The 24,469-nt window shown below is 36.2% G+C and overlaps 1 protein-coding gene across 3 annotated transcripts in view; it reads left to right on the top strand.

Annotated features, from left to right (window-relative positions):
• LOC127840179 (carnosine synthase 1-like) overlaps positions 1–24,469 on the top strand; it is a 214,085-nt gene that overhangs the window by 45,062 nt on the left and 144,554 nt on the right. For all 3 annotated transcript variants that reach the window (XM_052368675.1, XM_052368674.1, XM_052368673.1), the window contains exons 8-12: positions 1,588–1,765; positions 2,095–2,198; positions 8,056–8,287; positions 13,171–13,354; positions 15,802–16,015. In XM_052368675.1, the coding sequence (XP_052224635.1) occupies positions 1,588–1,765; positions 2,095–2,198; positions 8,056–8,287; positions 13,171–13,354; positions 15,802–16,015 (912 nt within the window). The remainder of the gene's footprint in view (positions 1–1,587; positions 1,766–2,094; positions 2,199–8,055; positions 8,288–13,170; positions 13,355–15,801; positions 16,016–24,469) is intronic.

Here is a 24,469-nt window from a genome sequence, read left to right as displayed (position 1 = left end):
TAGTCCACTAGAAAACATGTGCCCTTGAATACGCTTCACTGCACAATCTTGTGGCCAAAGTAAAAATAAGAAATATTTAAAACATTTTTATTACTCTAACCTGCTGGCGTGATCATTTAGCCATTTGGATTGCATTTTAATCTACCAGGTTAAATATATATGCAATGTCTACAATTGTTCTTATAGGAAAGTCAGGGCCTCTTACATTTGTGTGCTTATACAGCCCAGTTTATACATGTATTCTGGTTTGGTATTTATTGTCTGAAAGATGCAAGTATATGTTCTTGACCTTCTTGCTTAAATCCTGGTTTGAAATGTTTCATCTGATAACAAAGAATGTTCTTGGAATCAAAAGCTCTCCCTGCTAACATAAATCATGAATCAGCATTTTTATGTACTGACTATCAAACTTACATACTTCAAAGCTGGAAATGCGCCTTTCTTTTTTTGTCAGTTTTTATTATGTTCCCCCAAATTTTTTGGGGGGGCATATAGTCGCCGCTTGGTCTGTTCGGTGTCCTTCCGTCCGTGCACAATTTTTGTCTGGGCTATTTCTCAGCAATTAATGACCGGAATTCAATTAAACTTTATCGGAAGCTTCACTACAAAGAGGAGATGTGCATATTATCAGCCGGTTCTGGTCGGATGATTTTTCACAGAGTTATGGCCCTTTTAAATTTTCTATAAACTGTACATATAGTGCATTTCTTGTCCCCCCTACTACTGACTGGAATTCAATGAAGCTTTATGGGAAGCTCAACTACCTTGAGGAGATGCGCATGTTATTTGTGGGTTCTGGTTAGATGATTTATTTAGAGAGTTATGACCCTTTGAAATTTGTAAGTTGCTAAACCATCCATTCAGTGATTTTTTTTGCTTTAATTTGTTACAGCCTGTGCCTTTTGAATTGGGAAAATTAGCGCGATTTACTGTGAAATTGGGAAAAATTAAGCATTATAAATAGGATTATAAGTAACAGAAGTGATATTGTTTTTAAGTGCATGTTCAGGGAGTTTTCTAGAAAAGGAGTCTGGTCAAATGGGGATTTTTTTAATCAATAAAAGTGGCAAGTTTGGGAATGATTTATGGACAAAAATGACTAAATTCAAGTTATATATTTTGTAAGATGTTTAAAAAATAAAGTTGAGACCTAGATTTATGAAATCATATTTAAGTTATATGAGACTTCTTTCTAAAAAAAAAAAAAAAAAAAAAAAAAAAAAAATTTTTTTTTTTTTTTTTTTGTGGAAGTTGTTTTTTTTTTTGGAAATTTTGATCAGATTTTTGGGAAAAAACGTGTTTTTTTCGATTGGGAAGCAGCCGAAAATCGGCTGTAAATTTGAGCAAAAAAAATCACTGCCATTGTATTATTTTGTCCAAAGTTATGCCCCTCAAGACGTTTCATTTTATCTGAATATATAGTGCAATATTGTGACAATAAAAATTTTTGGGGAGCATCATCCGTCTCCGACGGTTTCTTGTTCTTATAGTGAGGTCTGCGTCCTGTTAATCTCAGTACAATGACACAGAGTAAAAAAAAACATACTGTAAAAGCATGCAATTAAGCTGATCACCTTGTTACTTCAGATTGTTGTCAAACCAGCTGGCCCAAGTCACTATGGCAGTATTGGTGTTACATTCCACGATCCAGGTAGCATTAAGTCCGTCATTGATGCTGTAGAAGACCTCCTGGATAAAATCATTGACGGTGAATCAATTCTTGTGGAAACTTTTGTTGAACCGATCAACCCTAGGCCAGTCAGAGGTAGGCTGTGTATAAAATACTTTTCTTTTTTGCTTCAGTGTTTGTTTTAGTGGCTCTGCCTGTCACTTTGGGAATTCGGAAAAAAGCTAGTTCATTTTTCCGATGGCTTATCAGTAAAATACAATGATAGCTGCAATTTTTCAATATTAAGTGCTATGTAGGTTGCTTCTTTTGTCTAGTTAACGATATAATTTTGTTATTATTCAATTGTAATGCAACCATGATCTATTTTTATCAAATGATATATTTACACTGTATAAATTGGTAAACTCCCTGAACAAGAACATTTAATATCTCTTGCAGTTAAAGATTTTATGAAACATTTTCAGGTATTTCCGACAATATCAAGCGATCAAAGGGAGACAGTGGACTGACCTGTAGAGTTCGTGCCACTGCTTGCAAAGATTTTGACGGAAAACCTGTTTGCTCAATTGTAGGTTATTTGCAAATCATCAATTGATCAGTGATCTTATAAAGCAGAGCTAACATGTGTGCTCTATAGTAAGTTATTTGCATGTTTTCTCTATAATAAGTTATTTGCCTGTGTGCTCTTTTTTAAGTTATTTGCCTGCTAGCTCTATAGTAAGTTATTTGCCTGTTAGCTCTATAGTAAGTTATTTGCCTGTTAGCTCTATAGTAAGTTATTTGCCTGTTAGCTCTATAGTAAGTTATTTGCCTGTTAGCTCTATAGTAAGTTATTTGCCTGTTTGTTCTTTTGTAAGTTATTTGCCTGTTTTCTCTATAGTAAGTTATTTGCCTGTTTGCTCTATGTTAAGTTATTTGCATGTTTGCTCTATGGTAAGTTAATTGCCTGTTTGCTCTATGTTAAGTTATTTGCATGTTTGCTCTATGGTAAGTTAATTGCCTGTTTGCTCTATAGTAAGTTATTTTGCCCGTTTGCTCTATAGTAAGGTATTTGCCTGTTTACTTTATAGTAAGTTTTGTCTTAATATCGATGCCATATTGATATCATTAAAATATAGACAATATCAATGGGAGGCGGAAAACTACAACGGGCGAGGCATGGTCAGGGGTGATAACCCCAAAAAAGGGTTAGGGTAAGGGTTAGAGTTAGGGGTCGGGTTAGGGTTAGGGTTGGGTTTAGGCATACCCAAACCCTAACCCGACCCCTAACACTAACCCTAACCCTAACCCTAGCCCTCTAACCCCCCCTTGCGCAATACCATACCATGCCTCGCCCGTTGTAGTTTTCCGCCTCCCCAATATCAACTGAAGAGAGTAATGAATTTGGGTCATGTGTGGTCAAACACTTATTCAACATGTCATAGCTTAGAAAAAACTGTTTAAACTGTTTAGATTCCACATTATCAACCAATCTTAGTGGTACATTTTTATGCTCCCCCAAAATTTATTTTGGGGGGAGCATATACTCGCCGCTTCGTCTGTCTGTGTGTGCATCTCTCTGTCTGTCCATCCTTGCACAATTGTTGTCCGGGCTATTTCACAGCAACTAATGACCGTAATTCAATGAAACTTTATGGGAAGCTTCACTACCAAGAGGAGATGTGCATATTATCAGCGGGTTATGGTCGGTTGATTTTTCACAGAGTTATGGCCCTTTGAATTTTTCCATGAACTGTACATATAGTGCAATTCTTGTCTTGGCTATTTCTCAGCAACTAATGACCAGAATTCAATGAAACTTTATGGGAAGCTTCACTACCAAGAGAAGACGTGCATATTATCAGCCGGATGATTTTTCACAGAGTTATGGCCCTTTAAAATGTTCAATTAACTGTACATATAGACCGTTCCAGAATCGATAAATTGACTGCCGCCATATTGTCAGTCACGTGACTGTCCGCCATTACACTGCTGCTAACTTGTGCAAGTCTGCGATTCCAAAAACCAAAGACGTAGAGGATACACGCTTCGCCGAAGTCGGATAAATACATTACTTAATGAATTATTTTCAGGCGATTATTACATTTTTGTTGTTAAAATGATTGTTTTAAGTTGAGATTGATTGTTACAAATAAAATGTTAAAAATGCTTTCGTGTATTTGTTTTACATGTATGTGTAGAAATCAAGTGGTAATCATCGGCAAAAATTTGCCGGTTCAGTCGCTCATATTATGTCTTTGATTAGACTTTTACTTTTAACTTGTTAAAAAGAATTCACGCATGTATTGTTGTGTTGATTTTAATAGCCGCAACATCAAGCACATTATATATTAATTAATACTTTTTAAAGATTCTCGCGCAATTAACTCCCGCTAATTGTTTGTAATTGGTCTCAATTGGTAAAACTCTATATTCTTTAATCATAACATATTATATTAAGTATGCTATTTTTGATACGCCTTCCATTATTTTTCTTGTTCTAACTGAAATCAGAGATAAAAAAAAATGTTGTTTGGATTTAAATTAAATTTTGTGAGCTGGAATTATGTCACGTGTATTTTATAAATTAAAAAAATGTATTTTATAGGTCTTTGCATTAACGCAAAACATATGGATAACGAACTTGTTTAGTCAATTAATCGAAAAAAATCTCAGAAAAAATACACCTAAATAATATTTCAAAAATATATTATTTAGTGCCAAACGAATTTATATATACATGTATTTGCATCTTTAAAAAAACGCGGCATTAGCAACAAAGTAAAGATTATCTGAAGACTAAAAGGCCGACAATTTGACACAACAAAGAGCTCTATGCATAAGCCGTATTATTTTTTTGGCAGAAAAGCTTAAATAAATGACAATAGTAACACATCTAATTATAAAAATATAATTATCAATGGCATAAGTACGCTAGAGTGATAAACAAAAGAGTGATACAAAGTGTAAGGGTGCATTGAAAATAAACGTACTCCAAAGCCCTATTAAAAGCAAAGTCAATGACGGTATTTACATGTAATTTTAATGTGATGGGTTTTAGACTAGTGAGTAAGAGTGACAAATATCTAACATTTTAACACACATATATTATAGACATATATATATTTTGAAAATATTTTTTACCTCTGTTGGTGTCAAATGTAATTTTTTTCTGATGTCGGTCGTGCATATTTGCCTTAACATTAAATCTTCATACGGAATGACGTAGTTTTAATTAACCGATACCCGCTAAATACGTTAAATGTTTTTAGTTAATTTTATAATTATGCCCCCCTTCGAAGAAAAGGGGTATATTGCTTTGCTCATGTCGGTCGGTCGGTAGGTCGGTCGGTCCGTCCACCAGGTGGTTTCCGGATGATAACTCAAGAACGCTTGGGGCTATGATCATGAAACTTCATAGGTACATTGATCATGACTCGCAGATGACCCCTATTGATTTTGAGGTCACTAGGTCAAAGGTCAAGGTCACAGGTGAAGGTAACAGTTACTGGAAATAGGCATTATAAGGATTAAGCATGGTTCAAACAAGGGAAACAACTACGGTTTATGCATGTTCTTTTTATTACAGATTTGCCTCCCTTTAATTCATTCAAAATCTCATTTTACAGCTGAGATTCCAAATCTGACCTGTAAATGAGCCCCATGATTAGTGTACAAGTAGTACTGCTATGTTAGTTGTTAAATATTATATGTTAAAGAATAAAATTAGTCAGTGAAAACCAAGATTTGGTCAGGGAAATGTCAGTGAAAAGTCTGGGAATTTTATTTCATCAGGTTGGTGGCAACCCTGATAAACTACATAATTAAGCAACTTCATATTTGGCTTACTGGGGGGCATTGTATTTCTCAAAGAAATCTTGTTATTAAATACTTTATTTTTTCATAAATTCATAAATTAAACGGGCTAGTATCTATAGGTGTACAATTTCTGATATTCTATATTGGATATAACTTTTAATTTGTACAATATGTAACATATCTAATAAACGCAACTGTTAAGTATGTGGGAGGTAAATTACCCAACTAAATGACTGCTAAATACTACCAGAAAGAGGAGACATGGTGGCATCATCAATTGTGTTTTATGACACCATTTTGTTAGTTAAGTCTGGAAATATCTGATCAAAACGAGATAATCGGATTATGCAGAACAAAGGGGCAATTAAACACTGGAATGCAAAGGCTTACACGATTTTAAGTTTGATGCAAATAATCAAATGAAAAATATTGCATTTAATTTAATTAAATGCTTTTTTTAATGTGTCAGTGTGTTAGTTTTCCTAGACAAATACAAAAAAATGCATGTTTTTCAAACATTTTTCTATAACACTAGCGTAACATATCCCCTGGCAGAAAAACTTTATTTCATACAATTTGCATGACAAACAAAATAGTTTTACAAAAAGAACCAAGGCCATGTCATGATGGCTTAAGAATTAAGAAAGAAATTCATCCGTTGAATAACCGGTGCTCTCTTATATGTGTTACCGCTTGTTAAGCAGCAGTGTAATGGCAGACGTGGAGAGTATTCAGGGGAGATAATCGGGTAATGACTAAATTCTGGAACGGTCTATAGTGCAATTCTTGTCCGGGCTATTTCTCAGCCACTAATGACCGGAATTCAATGAATCTTTATGGGAAGCTTCACTACCAAGAGGAGATGTGCATATTATCAGCAGGTTCTGGTTGGATGATTTTTCACAGAGTTATAGCCCTTTGAAATTTTCCATTAACTGTACATATAGTGCAATTCTTGTCCGGGCTATTTCTCAGCAACTAATGACCAGAATTCAATGAAACTTTATGGGAAGCTTTACTACCAAGAGGAGATGTGCATATTATCAGCGGGTTCTGGTCGGATAATTTTTTACAGAGTTATGGCCCTTTGAAATTTTCTATAAAGAAATTCTTGTCCCCCCAACTACTGTGCCCTAAAAACATTTTCCTTTTATCTGAATATATAGTGCAATATTGTGACAAAAAAAAAAACTTTGGGGAGCATCAGCTGTCTCTGACGGTTTTTTGTTGTATTAAGTCTGAATTTTATCTTCAAAATATCTAAACTGTTTTCTATTGGTCAAGTGTTGTTAAATACTAGGTCAACACTCAACAGGTCAACTCTTGCAAAAGCCTTGTTGCCACTCTAGATGTCACATTTTTGACCTAATTGTGCTGAAATAAATTTAAATGTTTGTGCCACCTTATCTTGGACTTGGTTAAATCTGGGTCAAGTGATGTTAACAACTAGTTCACCAAGTATAATCTTTGACAATTGTTGTTCCATTTGAAGTCAGGTGAGCATTTTAGAGCCATCGTTGTCATCTTTTTGGGTTTCTCTGGAAGACAATTCAGTTTGTGTTGGGTTTTTAGTGTATTCTATCATTATGACTGTTTTTGCTGAAGTTAAACTTGCCATGTATCTCAGCGTTTTGTTCCTTCTTTAGAAAGTTGCTGTAAAAGGAACTTTCCCAATTGAAGATAAATTACAATAATCCCAAATTGAGGAATGCAATAGAATATTTAAATGTGTTTGTGAAAATAAGTACCAAAAAAAAAAAAGATCCATAGTTCCCAATCTGAAGATTTCATGACCCATTTTTTCCATTTCGAGCTAATTTTTATACGCCCGTTTTAAAAAAACAGAGCATATTATAGTTTCACCTTGGCGGCGGGCGGGCGGGCGGATGGGTGGCCAGGTGGGCAGGCGGGCGGCGTCCACAGCAGTTTCCGCTCTGTAATTCAAATAGTTTTCATCCGATCTTCACCAAACTTGGTCAGAAGTTTTATCTTGACAATATCTAGGTCAAGTTCGAATATGGGTTATGAAGGGTCAAAAACTAGGTCACAGGGTCACTTAGTGCATTTCAAGCATTTAGCATGGTGTCCGCTCTCTAATTGAATTAGTTTTTTTCCGATCTTCACCAAACTTGGTCAGAAGTTGTATCTGGACAATGTCTAGGTCAAGTTCGAATATAGGTCATGCCAGGTCAAAAACTAGGTCACAGGGTCACTTAGTGCATTTCAAGCATTTAGCATGGTGTCCCCTCTCTAATTGAAGTAGTTTTCATCCGATCTTCACCACATTTGGTCAGAAGTTGTGTCTAGACAATATCTAGGTCAAGTTTAAATATGGGTCATGCCGGGTCAAAAACTAGATCACTAGGTCATTTAGTGCATTTCGAGCATTTAGCATGGTGTCCACTCTCTAATTGAAGTAGTTTTCATCTGATCTTCACCAAATTTGGTCAGAAGTTGTGTCTAGATGATATGTAGGTCGAGTTCAAATATGGGTCATGGTAAAGTTATCAAGTTGTCCAAAACCTTCAAACGGGCGTATCTTGTGACAGTTTGGCACTCTTGTTCCCTATTGACATGGTGCTAGTGTTTTTCCCAATTGAGCATAAAAATGTGCTTTATTTATTCAGATCACATGCGGTGTAGCCTCAAAGCATGCTCCAGTTCACGGTGACAATACAGTCCCTCAGACGCTTGACACAACACTGCAGACGTTTGGAATCTCTGACCCATCAGTGCGTCGTAACATCGAGCAAGATGTACGCAAAAGGACAGAGGACACTCTACAAACTATAATTGATGAAGAGAAGAAAATGACAGCAGAGCAACGGGGTGGTATTGGCGGCTACACTGAAATTATAGGTACGATTACATAGAATCATGTCAGTTAAAAGCAAATGAAATTGAGAACTTCGTCAAAGTTACACCAGCAATGACAGCCAACTGTTAATCTTTGATGTATGGCAAGTGGGGTGATTGTTTGTCTCACTACACTGGTGTGAATGTGTTGTACATTGAAGGCGCGAAAATCCGGACCAAACTGGATTTAGTTATGAATGTCGGATTATACAGAACATATAAAAGTGTGAAAAATTATTTAGGGTCCACGGCCAACTCATGATATATTTGGCATCGCGATATTAAAGACTGCAATATAATGGAGTTGAAGTGTGTATGCCAGCTCAGTTTTTAGTATGCAAGGTCCGAATTCCTTAATCACCTTAATATTGAATCATTTTAGATGCAGAAAACATTGCATTTAACTTATAAACATGGACCTTGAAAGTACAATTTATGTTGTGATTTCACATCTGAGCTTTTTAATACCGAACATGCAGGACTAAATCCATAGATCCTTTGTTTGATTCTCTGTGAAGCCACATTATGTTTGTTAACCAGGTTTTCCGAAGGAAAAAACTGGTTATTAGATTGGGGAATGCGGGCGGGCTGGCTGGCTGGCGGGCTGGCGGGCTGGCTGGCTGGCTGGCGGGCTGGCGGAATAAGCTTGTCCGGGCCATAACTATGTCGTTCATTGTCAGATTTTAAAATCATTTGGCACATTTGTTCACCATCATTGGACGGTGTGTCGCGCGAAATAATTACGTCGATATCTCCAAGGTCAAGGTCACACTTTGAGTTCAAAGGTCAAAAATGGCCATAAATGAGCTTGTCCGAGCCATAACTATGTCGTTCATCGTCAGATTTTAAAATCATTTGGCACATTTGTTCACCATCATTGGACGGTGTGTCGCGCGAAATAATTACGTCGATATCTCCAAGGTCAAGGTCACACTTTGAGTTCAAAGGTCAAAAATGGCCATAAATGAGCTTGTCCTGGCCATAACTATGTCATTCATTGTGAGATTTTAAAATCATTTGGCACATTTGTTCACCATCATGGGACGGTGTGTCCCACGAAAGATTCACATCAATATCTCCAATGTCAAGGTCACCACGACTAAAAATAGATTAAAAAAAAAAAAAAACTTACAAAGGGGGTTAATTTTTTTTGGTCATTTCAAAAGTTCAGTTTGAGTTTTCTCCCTTTATCAGATTTTTTTTTCACAATGAAAACCTGGTTTTGTGACAATTTTGTCCCTTGTTGGGATTTGTCATGAAAACATTTTAACAGCCATTTCACTATCTAATTCAAGTATTGCATGGCATAAATATGTGCACTTAGTGCTGATAAACCAGCTTACCAAGGAAAAGTGTTGTTTATGTAAACTGACAGATATTTCATTACTGATTTACAATTTTAAATGCATGTGCGTAAACAGCGTTCGCACAGACCTTGAAAAGGGCTTGAAAATCAAGGTTTATCTTGAAAAGAGCTTAAAAACAATCTGAAGTGCTTAAATGTGCTTATTTTCAACCATAGCCTTGAAAAGTGCTTAGAAAATGCTTGAATTTGACTGGAAAAGTGCTCGACAGAAGTTGTAGTTTTTTCCGATTCCGATCTTTCCTACGGGCAGGTACTGGATCGGTACGGGTTGGTACGGGTTTTAGAACGTAAGGGAAGCAACTACTACTAATCTTCCGCCAGTTGGTCTTCTTCAGTTTTTGTTGTACGCATTATGCCATTACGGTGCTGACAAGTTGAAATATGCCAGCAAATAAGTGCATTTTTCAGAAAGGGTGGCTTTTGAAGTACCCTTGGGTTGTTGACAATGCCGATTCTAAAGTCAAAGCATCTTCTGAAGAACGCAGAACAGGTATAGAGATCGACAGTATGGGGGAATCAGCGTTGAAAAGCCACCTAAAATGCAGTTTGTCTTTGAAGCAAATTCATTCAGTTAACCCAATTCATTCAGACGTACTGCAAAAGACAAAAAAGTTGCACTTGACTGATTGTCAAATAAATTAGATGATACTGTGAAGAAACTGCAATCTGTTTACATGACTCTTAGTCCAGCGTTCTAGATAAGCTGCGTATCAGCGTAATATACGCATTAGAAATAGCAAGATATGCTCAATTTATAATTTCCGTGCGTACATTTAAGCAAGCCAATCTAGACTTACGCAAATGAAGTAAATTCTATGCGTACAACGTAAACAAAACATATAAACAGCTGATTGTCTTTCGCCCAAATTTGAGACTGGTTATCTTGGAAATAAGAGCTAATTTGTGCGCTGGATTGTAGCCAGTCGGTATGTATACTCTGTATCATCTAGACGGATGGTAAATTTAGTATGGATTTTTTTTTAACAGACAGTCAAGCGCTTATGTGTTTATTTACATGAAGAGGTCAGCATGGCTTCTTTGAAGCCAAAACAAATTGCTTCTCCAAGTAAAATTGATTCTTTTTATACAGCAAAAGTTGTATCAAGTAAAAACATTGTACTGCCAATACTGAATGCTTTCCTCTGTATTCTAATAAAAAATGACACTCTTAAGCGCTAATAAAACAACTGGTAAAAGTTGGCAAAAAAGTTTTCTGTGGCTCTGACGTCACGATAAGGACGAAGTTCGTCTTAAATGTAAAATCTGCCAACAATACAAGGCTTATAAACCATGGACAGTTAAAAAACACTTTAAGAAACCTACTACTATGAAGGAATGCACATAGTTAATGGTTTATTGTGTTTAACATGATTTAAGTAGTGTGTCTGTACCCCGGCTATATTCTTGTTTTACTTTTAGCAAATTACCCTTCAAGCAAGGCAAAATTTGACCATTTAGCCCCATGCTTTGAAAAGTGGGGGTATTTACCCCCATGGGTCAAAAATTATCTATAACGCTGTTAGTCTGAACATACACAGTACACTATTGCGTCCATAACAGATTTTACATGTACAATGTGTACCTGCTGTAGAAAATTACTTAATAAGTATAATTTTTACAAGCCTCAATTAATACATGGCATTTTATGTTGCCTTTGCGAGATTCTGTACATTTGTAGTTTTCTATTTTTACTTCAGAATTAATTTGTATCAGATGCATAATTGTCTTTAACACTTTGTAGCAGTTATATTATACCACTGGAATACATGTATCTGTTATGAACATTTAGAATACATAATGATATTCAATACAAATAACAGTTTTTTTTTGGTATGTGTAATGCCTTGGTCAATTACTATATCATAATGAAATATCTTACTTTTGATTAAACAGTTGTTACTGTAGCAGGGTAGTGCAGACTGTTGAAATTCACATAGAATGTTAGGCAAGAAGAGACCAATTTAGCGAAAATATTGTCAGTATTGGCCACATAATAAAATACAGTTTTCAGTAGGTCGGACTAAAAAAGTGCTTGAATTTGGATTTTTTCCCTTGAAAAGTGCTTAAAAAGTGCTTGAATTTCATTGGAGAAAATCTGTATGAACCCTGGTAAAGTAACGTCAAAGACTAGCCTGTGCAGTCAGAATAGGTTTATAAGATATGACACTTTCCGCCTATAATGGATTTCTGTTTAGAAGAGACTTCCTTTAAATAAAAATCTCCATAAAAGCTGAAAGTGCCATCACTGATAAGTCTGTGCCGACTGCTCAGGCTTATCTTGTGACACTATACGCTCATGCATTAAGCCCTTCCATGGAATGGCCTTTTTATGCCCCCGGATTGAATGATTGAGGGTATATTGTTTTTGGCCTGTCTGCCTGTCTGTCATTGTGTGTGTCTGTCCAAAACTTTTACCTTAGTCATAACTTTTGCCATATTGAAGATAGCAACTTCATATTTGGCATGCATGTGTATCTCATGGAGCTGCACATTTTGAGTGGTGAAAGGTCAATCAGAAAAATACTTACTCTTACATTTTACATGCCTGTATTTTAACTTCATGTATGAACATGTTTTTTGTTATCCCCGCCGAAATTTCGGAAGGGGATATAGTAATAGTCTCCATGCGACTTTGCGTCCGTTCTTTAGTCTGAAACTTTGTCCAGGGCATAACTCCAAATCTATTCGATGGATTTACTTAAGAGATTTACTTTAAACTAAGAATATAAAGAGATGGCAATTAGGAGAAGCGCAGTGATCAAGAACCATAACTTTATCTACTTTAGTTTTTGAATGATCTCCCTTTATATAATTTCAAAGTAAATTTTTGTTTGGAGCATAACTTTAAATTTACTGAAGGGATTTACTTGAAATATAAACAGATGGCAAGTAGAAGAAATGCAGTGACTTAAGAACCATTAATCTATCTACCTTAGTTTTTGAATTATCTCCCTTTATTTAATTTCAAAGTAATTTTTTGTCAGGAGCATAACTCTAAATCTACTGAAGGGATTTGCTTGAAATTAGAAATATGAAAAGATGGAAACTAGGAGAAGTGAATTGAACATGAACCATAACTCTTTATCGGCTGTAGTTTTTGAATTAACTCCCTTTATTTAATTTCATAGTAAATTTGTATCCGTCTGAGCATAACTCTAAATCTACTGAAGGGATTAACTCTAAATCTACCGAAAGGATTATCTTGAAAATTCAAATATAAACAGATGACAACTAGGAAGAGTGCAGCATAACTCCCAACACTATATAACTAATTGATCCTTTAAATATAAATAGATGACACAGGTGCCATGTTTTACAAATAATATTATACTCTCTAAAACAAATGTTCTCATACAAGCAAACACATTTCGGCGGGAATGGCCATGTTAACATGGCTCTTGTTTATATTTAAAAATACTGATGAAGGCTATGGCTGAAACATGCTTAGTATTGAAGAAATTTTAATGAACAAAAGTAACATGTATTTACAATATATTCTATTTAACTTCATTTATGACAGGCATTGATTTCTTTCTAACGGAGAAGAACGGACACATCTTTCCTGTTGCTGTGGAGGTGAACAGTCATGACTGCACGGTCAACTGTCACATGCTGGAGTGCTTGGCAGACATGGTGCATCAATGTACCATACTCAACGGCCGGGTCTTGAGTTCTGTGTACCAGCCCTCAGAGAAAATATCTGGGTAATATAACACAAAGGAGAATGATCAGTTATATTTTGTTGTTGGTATTTTGTATGCCCCCGGTAGGGTGGCATATAGCATTTGAACTGTCTGTCAGTCTGTCCATCGTTCGAAAACTTTAACATTGGCCATAACTTTTGCAATATTGAAGATAGCAACTTGATATTTGGCGTGCATGTTATCTCATGAAGCTGCACATTTTGAGTGGTGAAAGGTCTAGGTCAACATCATCCTTGGAGGTCAAAGGTAAAAAAAACAAATCCAAGGGAAGTAACAAGCTTGAAAGGGAGATAATTTCTATTTATCATTTGGCAGGTACAGATTATTTTTACAAGGGAAGAAGTCTTTTTTAAAGGGATATAATCAAAAACAAAAATAAATAAATCAAACCGGCGCAGTAGGGGGCATTGTTTTTCTGACAAACACATCTCTTGTTTGTAGTTTTTTTTGTTTTGGGGGGGGGGGGGGGTGGGAGTGTGGGTGGGGGGTAATCTCTACCGTTGCTCATGGTATTACTTCAACAGAGAGAGTCAAAGTTTATTTTGTTTGTTGTTTTGTTGTGTGTGTGTTTGAACTATGAATGGGTTTGCATTACCATTAGAAAAAATAGTTTGGTCGCTCCTAGAGAGATTATTGAGTAACTAGTACACTAGCATGGATTTTACCACCATTTTTATCCCCTGCAAAAGGCGGAGGTATATAGAATAGGCGTTATCCATCCGTAGGTCACAACGCTTTTAAGTTTTAGGGCTATATCATAAAAACTATATAAAATCTCAACATGAAACTTCATAGGTGTATAGATATCAATGAAAAGAATTGCCATGCTCAAGAACCGTAACCCTACTTTTTCTTTCATAAGAGTTGTTGCCCTTTTTTTTGTATGACAATTTTTTTCAGGGCCAAACCTTAGAAACCATACAAGATTTCAACATGAAACTTCATATGTGTATTGTTATTAATGAGAAATGCCATTCTTAAGAACCATAACCTTTCACTTTCTTAAATAAGAGTTGTTTCCCTTTTTGTTTTTGTATGATGGAACTTTTAAGGGCTAAATCTAAGATATGATACAACATTTCAACATGAAACTTCATGTGTGAGTAGAAATCAATGGGAAGAAGTGCCATAAACAAAAGCTTAACCCTGTATTTACTTAAATAAGAGTTATTGCCCTTTGTTTTTTGTATCATTGATCTTTTCAAGGCTATATCTCAGATATGCTAAAAGGTTTCAACATGAAACTTCATGGGTGTGTAGATATGAATGAGGAGAATTGCAATTCAAAAAACACTTACCCTGCACTTAATTATTACAATTTAATTATTACCCTACTTAATGATTATACTGTATATTTAAGGATTTGCACCGATCCATAAACAAAGTTCATTTGGCAGGCAATATCAATTCAAATGATTTGCTTGTTTTACTTCAGTTTTTTTATATCAAAACATTTGAGGTCAATCAATCAGAATAAGAAACATCATGCTACATGTATTATTGATCTTATTGAATTTCAATTTAAAATATAAAAATAAAGACTTAGATCATCAGCTCATTCCTCTATTGACACTTATTATTGCTCAATGTTTGGTTCACACTGCTTTTCACTGCATAAGTGTTACCTGCACTAATTAAATAACAACCTGTTAGGTGTATTTTAACCTGAATAGAAAAAGTAAATTCATGCTGTTTGGTTAAGTAATTTGTTTATTGTCATAACGATATTTTACTTTTATTTTAGCAATCATTTTTTATGCCCGCCGATAGGGTGGCATATAGCAGTTGAACTGTCAGTCAGTCAGTATGTCAGTCTGTCCGTCCGTCCGGAAAAAAAAATTAACGTTGGCCAGAACTTTTGCAATATTGAAGATAGCTACTTGATATTTGGCATGCATGTGTATCTCATGAAGCTGCACATTTTGAGTGGTGGAAGTTCAAGGTCAAAGGTAAAAAAAAAAATGTATTTCAAAGCGGTGCAGTAGAGGGCATTGTGTTTCTGACGAACACATCTCTTGTTTGGTTATGATTTGATATTTTAAAAGAAAAAATGGAATAATGATGGAATAAAAAAAAACAACTAGGCAAGTTTCAAAAACAGATTTGTTTTGGAGGCACAAAAATCTGCCTATATTCAGCTTTATCCGGGTATTGTCTATATATAAACTATGGCCAAAAAACAGTTTGCTTGTCAGGCTTTTTTCACCTAAACGGAATTGGGTCCATAGCATGCAGTGTTATGTACTATTGAATATACTTTGGCATTCTGGGAAAAAGTTATTATAGAGGAGTGAAAATTACAGTGTAAACACTTTTTTAAATGAAAAAATTTGATTCTGAGGGATTGTCTGCCCTAAGACTGTTTTAAAGAAGGAAAAGAAGCTCCTCATTTGTACAATATTAATTGGAAAATAAGTAAAATGCGTATTTGTTGGTATATTTTACAGAGTTTGTAGCGACAAATCAAGTCAGTACGAGAGACGAGACTGTGTTATGCCCAAAGTCGAAGAAATATTTGGTCAATGCGTTAGGCCGTGGGTGCGAACCATGCTCACTCGTTCCCAGGACTACCTGCTGCAAGATAAGATGATCCTTGTGATTGGGGCTGGAGGCTACAGCAATAAGTTTATATTGCCTTCTGCTTTGGAGATGGGAGTAAAGGTAAGCCATATATTTGGAGGCTACAGCAATAAGTTTATATGGCCTTCTGCTTTGGAGATGGGAGTTAAGGTAAGCCATATATATGGAGGCTAGAGCAATAAGTTTATATGGCCTTCTGCTTTGGAGATGGGAGTTTAGGTAAGCCATATATATGGAGGCTACAGCAATAAGTTTATATGGCCTTCTGCTTTGGAGATGGGAGTTAAGGTAAGCCATATATATGGAGGCTACAGCAATAAGTTTATATGGCCTTCTGCTTTGGAGATGGGAGTTAAGGTAAGCCATATATATGGAGGCTACAGCAATAAGTTTATATGGCCTTCTGCTTTGGAGATGGGAGTTAAGGTAATCCATATATATGGAGGCTACAGCAATAAGTTTATTTTGCCTTCTGCTTTGGAGATGGGAGTTAAGGTAAGCCATATATATAGAGGCTACAGCAATAAGTTTATTTGGCCTCCTGCTTTAGGGATGGGAGTAAAGGTAAGCCATATATATGGAGGCTACAGCAATAAGTTTATTTGGCCTTCGGCTTTGGAGATGGGAGTTAAGGTAAGCCATATATATAGAGGCTACAGCAATAAGTTTATTTGGCCTTCTGCTTTGGAGATGGGAGTTAAGGTAAGCCATATATAGAGAGGCTACAGCAATAAGTGTATTTGGCCTTCTGCTTTGGAGATGGGAGTTAAGGTAAGTCATATATATAGAGGCTACAGCAATAAGTTTATTTGGCCTTCTGCTTTAGGGTTGGGAGTTAAGGTAAGCCATATATATGGAGGCTACAGCAAAAAGTTTATTTGGCCTTCTGCTTTGGAGATGGGAGTTAAGGTGAGCCATATATATGGAGGCTACAGCAATAAGTTTAGATGGCCTTCTGCTTTGGAGATGGGAGTTAAAGTAAGTCATATATAGAGAGGCTACAGCAATAAGTTTATATGGCCTTCTGCTTTGGAGATGGGAGTTAAGGTAAGTCACATATATAGAGGCTACAACAATAAGTTTATTTGGCCTTCTGCTTTGGTGATGTGAGTTAAGGTAAGCCATATATATAGAGGCTACAGCAATATGTATATCTGGCCTTCTGTATTGGAGATGGGTGTTAGGTAAGCCACATATATAAAGACTACAGCAATAAGTTTTGATGGCCTTCTGCTTTTAAAATCGAAGTAAAGGTAAGCCATAAATATATAATGGCTACAGCAATAAGTTTATCTGGCCTTCTGTATTGGAGATGGGCGTTAAGGTAAGCCATATCTATAGAGGCTACAGCAATAAGTTTTGATGGCCTTCTGCTTTTGAAATGGGAGTTAAGGTAAGCCATATATATAGAGGCTACAGCAATAAGTCTATCTTGCCCTCTGCATTAGAGATGGGAGTCAAAGTATGTCATATGGCTGAAGGCTACAGCAATAGGTCTATCTTGTCCTCTGTATTAGACATTGGAGTCAATGTAAGTCCTAGGACTGAAGACTACAGCAATAAGTCTATCTAGCCCTATGTATTAGACATTGGAGTCAATGTAAGTCCTAGGACTGAAGGCTACAGCAATAAGTCTATCTGGCCCTCTGTATTAGACATTGGAGTCAATGTAAGCCCTAGGACTGGAGGCTACAGCAATAAGTATATCTGGCCTGCTGCACAAGAGATGGAAGTTAAAGTATGTCATAAGGCTGAAGGTTACAGCAATATGTCTATCTGGCCCTCTGTATTAGACATCGGAGTCAATGTAAGTCCTAGGACTGAAGGCTACAGCAATAGGTCTATCTTGTCCTCTGTATTAGAAATTGGAGTCAATGTAAGTCCTAGGACTGAAGACTACAGCAATAAGTCTATCTAGCCCTCTGAATTAGACATTGGAGTCAATGTAAGTCATAGGACTGAAGGCTACAGCAATAAGTCTATCTGGCCCTGTGTATTAGACATTGGAGTCAATGTAAGCCCTGGGACTGAAGGCTGCAGCAATAAGTCTATCTGGCCCTCTGTATTAGAGATGGAAGTTAAAGTATGTCATATGGCTGAAGGCTACAGCAGTAAGTCTATCTAGCCCTCTGAATTAGACATTGGAGTCAATCTAAGTCCTAGGACTGAAGGCTACATCAATAAGTCTATCTGGCCCTCTGTATTAGACACTGGAGTCGCTGTAAGTCCTAGGACTGAAGGCTACATGAATAATTCTATCTGGCCTTCTTTATTAGAGATGGAAGTAAAAGTATGTCATATGGCTGAAGGCTACAGCAATAAGTATATCTGGCCTGCTGTATTAGAGATTAAAGTTAAAGTATGTCATATGGCTGAAGGCTACAGCAATAGGTCTATCTGGCCTGTTGCATTAGCGATGAGAGTCAAAGTATTTCATGAGGCTGAAGGCTACAGCAATAAGTCTATCTGGCCCTCTGTATTAGACATTGGAGTCAATGTAAGTCCTAGGACTGAAGGCTACAGCAATAAGTCTATCTGGCCTTCTGTATTAGAGATGGAAGTTAAAGTATGTCATATGGCTGAAGGCTACAGCAATAATTATATCTGGCCTTCTTTATTATCCCCACGCTTTTTGAAAAAAAGGTGGGGATATTGTGGTTATCTCCGCCGTCCGTCCGTCTGTCTGTCCGTCCGTCCTGGCCACTATCTCCTCCTACACTAAAAGCACTAGAACCTTGAAACTTACACACATGGTAGCTATGAGCATATGTGCGACCCTGCACTATTTGGAATTTTGATCTGACCCCTGGGTCAAAAGTTATAGCGGTTGGGGGTGGGGCCGCGTCAGAAATTATCACTCATTTTTTTAGGTTATTTTACATTTACTTCTTTATTTCTACACCGATTCACTTCAAATTGATACTGGACCTCTCTTATGACAATACGGTCAATCTCAACCATGCATGGCCCCATTCCCAACCCTGGGGCGCCCCGCCCACATAGGCCACACCCACCAAAAATTTCCATTTACTATAATTTTTTCATTTCTACACGGATTCACTTCAAATTGATACTGAACTTTTGTTATGACATTAGGGTCAATCTCAACTATGCATGGCACAATTACCAACCCTGGGGCGCCCGCCCACATAGGCCACACCCACCAAAAAATTCCATTTACTATAATTTTTTCATTTCTACACGGATTCACTTCAAATTGATACTGAACTTCTCTTATGACATTAGGGTCAATCTCAACTATGCATGGCCCCGTAACCAACCCTGGGGCCCCGCCCACATAGACCACACCCACCCAAAATTGCCTTTACTATAATTTCTTCATTTCTACACCGATTCACTTCAAATTGATATTGAACTTCTCTTATGACAATACAGTCAATCTCAACTATGCATGGCCCCATTACCAACCCTGGGGCGCCCCGCCCACATAGACCACACCCACCCAAAATTGCCTTTTACTATAATTTCTTCATTTCTACACCGATTCACTTCAAATTGATACTGAACTTCTCTTATGACAATACGGTCAATCTCAACTATGCATGGCACAATTACCAACCCTGGGGCGCCCTGCACACATATGTCACACCCACCCAAAATTGCCTTTTACTATAACTTCTTCATTTCTACACCAATTCACTTCTAATTGATGATGAACTTCTCTTTTGACAATATGGTCAATCTCAGCTATGCATGGCCCCATTACCAACCCTGGGGCACACCTAGGTCAAACATTCGGCGTGGGGATACGCGTCTGCCTTTGCCGCGCCATTTCTAGTTAGAGATTAAAGTATGTCATATGGCTGGAGGCTACAGCAATAAGGCTATCTGGCCCTCTTTATTAGAGATGGAAGTTGAAGTATGTCATAAGGCTGGAGGCTACAGCAATAAGTCTATCTGGCCTGTTGCATTAGAGATGGGAGTCAATGTAAGCCATAGGGCTAGAGGCTATAGAATAAAAAACTTGAATCTTGTTTAACATGCTTCCTCTGAATTTGATGTTATAGCATAAGCAGTCCATGCAGATTTAACCTGAGGCATAATATTCCTTTGGTTGGACAATATTTATTATGTTGGTCTTTCATACAAAAAAATTCTATTAATAACATACCTCAAACAAGATAAGTATTGATGCAAAGCATCAAAGGGCGTCGGGAATTTCAGTGTAAAAGGCACTCAATGAAGTTACATGGAACGTTTTTTTCCTACTGTAAATATTAATGTTTTGGCCGATTATTTTAAACAAAATAGAAAAAGATATTGGTATAACCATTATGTATAATTTTGTGTTATATCTCCCAAATAACCATTATTTATGATGTTGTGTTATAACCCCCAAATGATCATTATCTATGATTTGGTATTGTAACCCCCAAATATTTCATGGTTCATTTTATTTACATTGGTTTCCTTTTTTACTGGCATAGGTGTGCAGTTTTCATTAATGGAACAGAACTGTGTAGGTTTTCAAAAATCTGCTTCATCTTGTAAGCGTAATTTCATATTTTTCTCAACTTCAATTGGAGATGATTCTGGACTTATTCTTACGTTGCTCATTTACGATAGGGGTTGAGTACTCATTGATATGAAAACACTGTAAAAGTTTGGGGAAAAAAAAGAATGAAAACTGTAAATTGCATAGAGAAGCTGCATTTCACAATACTTTGAAATTCAGTAAAAGATCATAATAGATTTATTGCTCAGATATTCATCATTTTCAATAGGGTTCGAGTAATACTGATATAAAAACACTTAACAAGTTTAGAAAGATTCAGAAGAAAGTTGTGAAATCTTTTAAACAAGTGGAAATTGTTTATTTTGTCAAATTTAATAGAAAAATTTTCTGGACTTATTGTCCCGATGTTTCTCATTTTTAATGAGGTAAAAATGCTCATTGATATGAAGACACTGTAAGTTTGGAAAGAATCTTATGAAAAATGTTGACATAATCACCTAACCAAGCAGTTTTTCTCTTTTATTTTTAAATTCAAAGAGACATTATTCTGGTCTTATGGTCAGATATTGCTCATATAGAGTTTGGGTTGGGTCCTCATTAATAAAAAAACCTGTGCAAGTTTTGGAACAATCAGATGAAAATTTTGGACTTCGAACAACAATTTTAAAATTTCTCAAATTCTAAGGAAGATAACTACGGAAGTAATGGTCGGATAATGCTAAAGGGCCCATACCACCTGGATAGTAATACGTGTCGCGCTTCGCGCTCTATATGTGGTTCTTAAAAAAAAACTCCGAGGAGTGCTTGACTCTAGGGAAACGGGTTGCTGGGACACAGCTCCTCCTTGATAAGCGGCTGCTTCCTTTATCGCAACTCGTTGTTACAATCAATAATACGTGTCGCGCTTCGCCATAAAATACACGGATAATAGATGTGTTGTTTGCATTAGTTTGTTAATATAAAAACACGTGTTTTTGTTATAAGATATTTAAGGATGTAAGAAATTTTAATTAACGTTGTCACCACGCGGCATCCATTAATTTGAATAAAAAAGTCCAATTGTAGTAAAATGGATTTTAAAATGTCTACATAAAATAAAGCTTTATTATATTTATTAACCTGACTGAAAAAAATTGTCAGCCGCCGAGCTGCAGGAACCCGGGATTGAACCGGGGGCCTTTAGATGATTGTTGCGTAAACAACTTCAGTCTTACGCTCTCCCAACTGAGCTTTTCCAGCTGACATCATTTATGTACTGCTATTTGGTGAAGTTGTGTATAGTGATCGTTATTATATGTCTTTTAATAAACTAATACATTGTGCGTTTTCGTACCACTACGCCTTCCAATAAACTTGCCTGCGCGATATGTCGTCAAATATTGTACTACATTGATTCTCCACTAAATAAGCAAATCAGAAAAACCACAATATATATATATATATATACACTGTAACTACAATAAAACGCGGATGACGGGGTCCAAGCCACGCAACAGCGTTATAAACGGACAGCGTTATAAGTTTTGAGCTTATTTATTTATATTGTCATGCTGTGTTGTCATCCGCAAATACATGCATATAAATCGAATCGAAGGATAACAGTATATATACCGCTTTTCTTATGTGCACATTTGTCCGATAATCCAAAATAATTACAACATCACTTAAGAAAAAATAATGTTAAACATTTATTACAAGAAATATGTTTACGTATTTCGTAAACAAATTCATATGTCTACGCCATTTTTCAGAAAAATATTACAGTGCATTATGGGACACAGCTTTCATTGGACGAGCGAATTTAAATTTAGATTGAAGGCAAAACGATACATGGACAAAGTAATGTTTATTGCGTCAAACGCGCTTTCCGTGGACTTTCTGATAACGGGCAAAAATTTAAATGAATCTCTGTTAACAATTACACTGCGTTAGCATGTAAATAAATCTTTAGGATTTTTTAATTTACTTTTCGTATACGTACTGAAACATTAAACATACACAAAGATCTTTTTATGTATCAAGCTTGTATAGCATATAATAAACGATAACACACTTACACAGCCATAGTTTATACAATGAAATACAATACACGATAAATATAAAACATAAACAGGTAATCGTTTTAAATAACTTTGATTTGATAAGTATTACGCTTGCACTTACCTTATTGAAATTAGCGCACGGAACCGCTCTTGATAGGGAATACATGTAATAAACACGGACTCGCGAGTTTTAACACCTTTATTGACATTACACAACAGATTAACACCAATTAGCTGTTGAGTGTCGTTTAACCTCTAATCGATTAAAATCAGTTAAACGAACGGATAAAGCAATCAAGCTGTGATCGCCGGCTTCTTTTTCTGGAAATACAAGTAGTTGCATAACATGGATTTGAATCAGAATTTGAAGGTTGGAGAAAAAATGGGATCCAAGCACCCCCCGCGTTATATTGGACACAGCGTTATAACTGACCGCACTATATTGGAGTTACAGTGTATATTTTGATTATGTTTTGTTTTTATACAAAACCAGAAAGTTTCGCGTATTTGCCCAGTCCCTGTGAAATTTCCCCTGTGACCAGTTGTGGATCAGTTATTAATTAAAACAATTAGCTTTGCATTATTGGCAATAAAGGTTGTATTAAATGTGATAGGCACAAATGCAGTACTTATTTACACTAATTTACAAAAAAAAAAACACTATGCAAGATATTCTTAAAACAAAAATATATACATTGATCCGTAAAATAACTTCTCCTCCCATAAGCGAAAAAAAAATGCATTACATTCTAGTCGCTGCTCTCCAGAGCGACGCCAATATTAAGGCTTCTCTATTTAACGCATAGTAATACCAGTGAAATAAATGTTATGTGACCCGGCATTGTTTTGTTGTAAACTTCAAAGGACAACATTTGGATGTCGCAAGTGCAACGTTGCTTTACAGTGATTACCTACCTGGAATACAATATCCGTGCAATGTAACCTGCTTTGATTTTTCATTACCATCACTTTTTATATATAGTGATATATAAATGGTACATGTAGGTGTCACTTGATTTGTGCGTGCCTGCTTCAATCCAGTGTGTTTTTCCACCATTTCGGGAATGGTCATTTTGCATTTGGAAAAAATCACATTGTTTTGACTAAAAGTTGGGAAGAAGTGTTTTTGATTTTTTGCTAATATGCTTTAAAATTGAGTAATTTTAAAATACAGAGGTTGCCATGGTGTAATAGATAAGGTGTCAGCCTAGCAAAAGGGAGTTCACAGGTGCGATCCCCACTGTGGGAGCGTTCTTTAGATCTCCCCCAAAGACACTAAGTACTGGTTATAGGCTCAGGAGACGAACTCAAAAGCTTTTCAACAAGCCTGGGCTTTCAATGCAAGTAAGCTTTAATAAAAATGTTTAAACTTATATTGAGAATAAGTTATTTTAATATAACGCTTATTTGGGTTAAACTTATAGAACCTGATAAGAGATTAATTAAAGAGAATTGGTCCCCTTACAGGGCCCAAATTTGAACGAAAAGTAACACTGGAAGCCTTAGGGCTGAATTCATGCTTCAATCTGTAATTATACTTCTTCGTGGCGACTCCTGTATTTCGTTATTGCCCTTTGTTGAAATTACAAATAAAAGCTAATGTGCACAACTTCTGCGATTTAAACCAATAAACTATTGCAATACAAATCAACGTGTGCTGTTTAATGGACATAATATCAGGGCCTTTTGAATTTAGAAATTTTTAACTTGTAAATGCAATGACAAATTCTTACTGATCCCTTTTAAAAGCATCTTTTTTTTTTTAAGGAAAAAGTAACTGGTTAACTGTCCGATGGTTTTAGTAGGTTAACCAGTAAACCTCTTGTATCCCTACTTTGTATATATGTTTCAAGTATAAGTAAAATCTTGCATTTTTAGCTTGGCTGTTTTTGGAGAAAACCCGAGGTATTGTCATAGCCAGCTCGTCCTGTCCCAAACCTTAACATTGTGCTAACCTTTTGAACATTGGCTCTCAAATCAAGGTGCTTCCACCTACAACTTTGAAACTTCATCTGT

This window comes from Dreissena polymorpha, chromosome 7 (genome assembly GCF_020536995.1).
Source record: "Dreissena polymorpha isolate Duluth1 chromosome 7, UMN_Dpol_1.0, whole genome shotgun sequence".
Classification (NCBI taxonomy): domain Eukaryota; kingdom Metazoa; phylum Mollusca; class Bivalvia; order Myida; family Dreissenidae; genus Dreissena; species Dreissena polymorpha.
The sequence above is the reverse complement of the archived record's forward strand: the minus strand, read 5'-3'. Positions and strand labels throughout refer to the sequence as shown.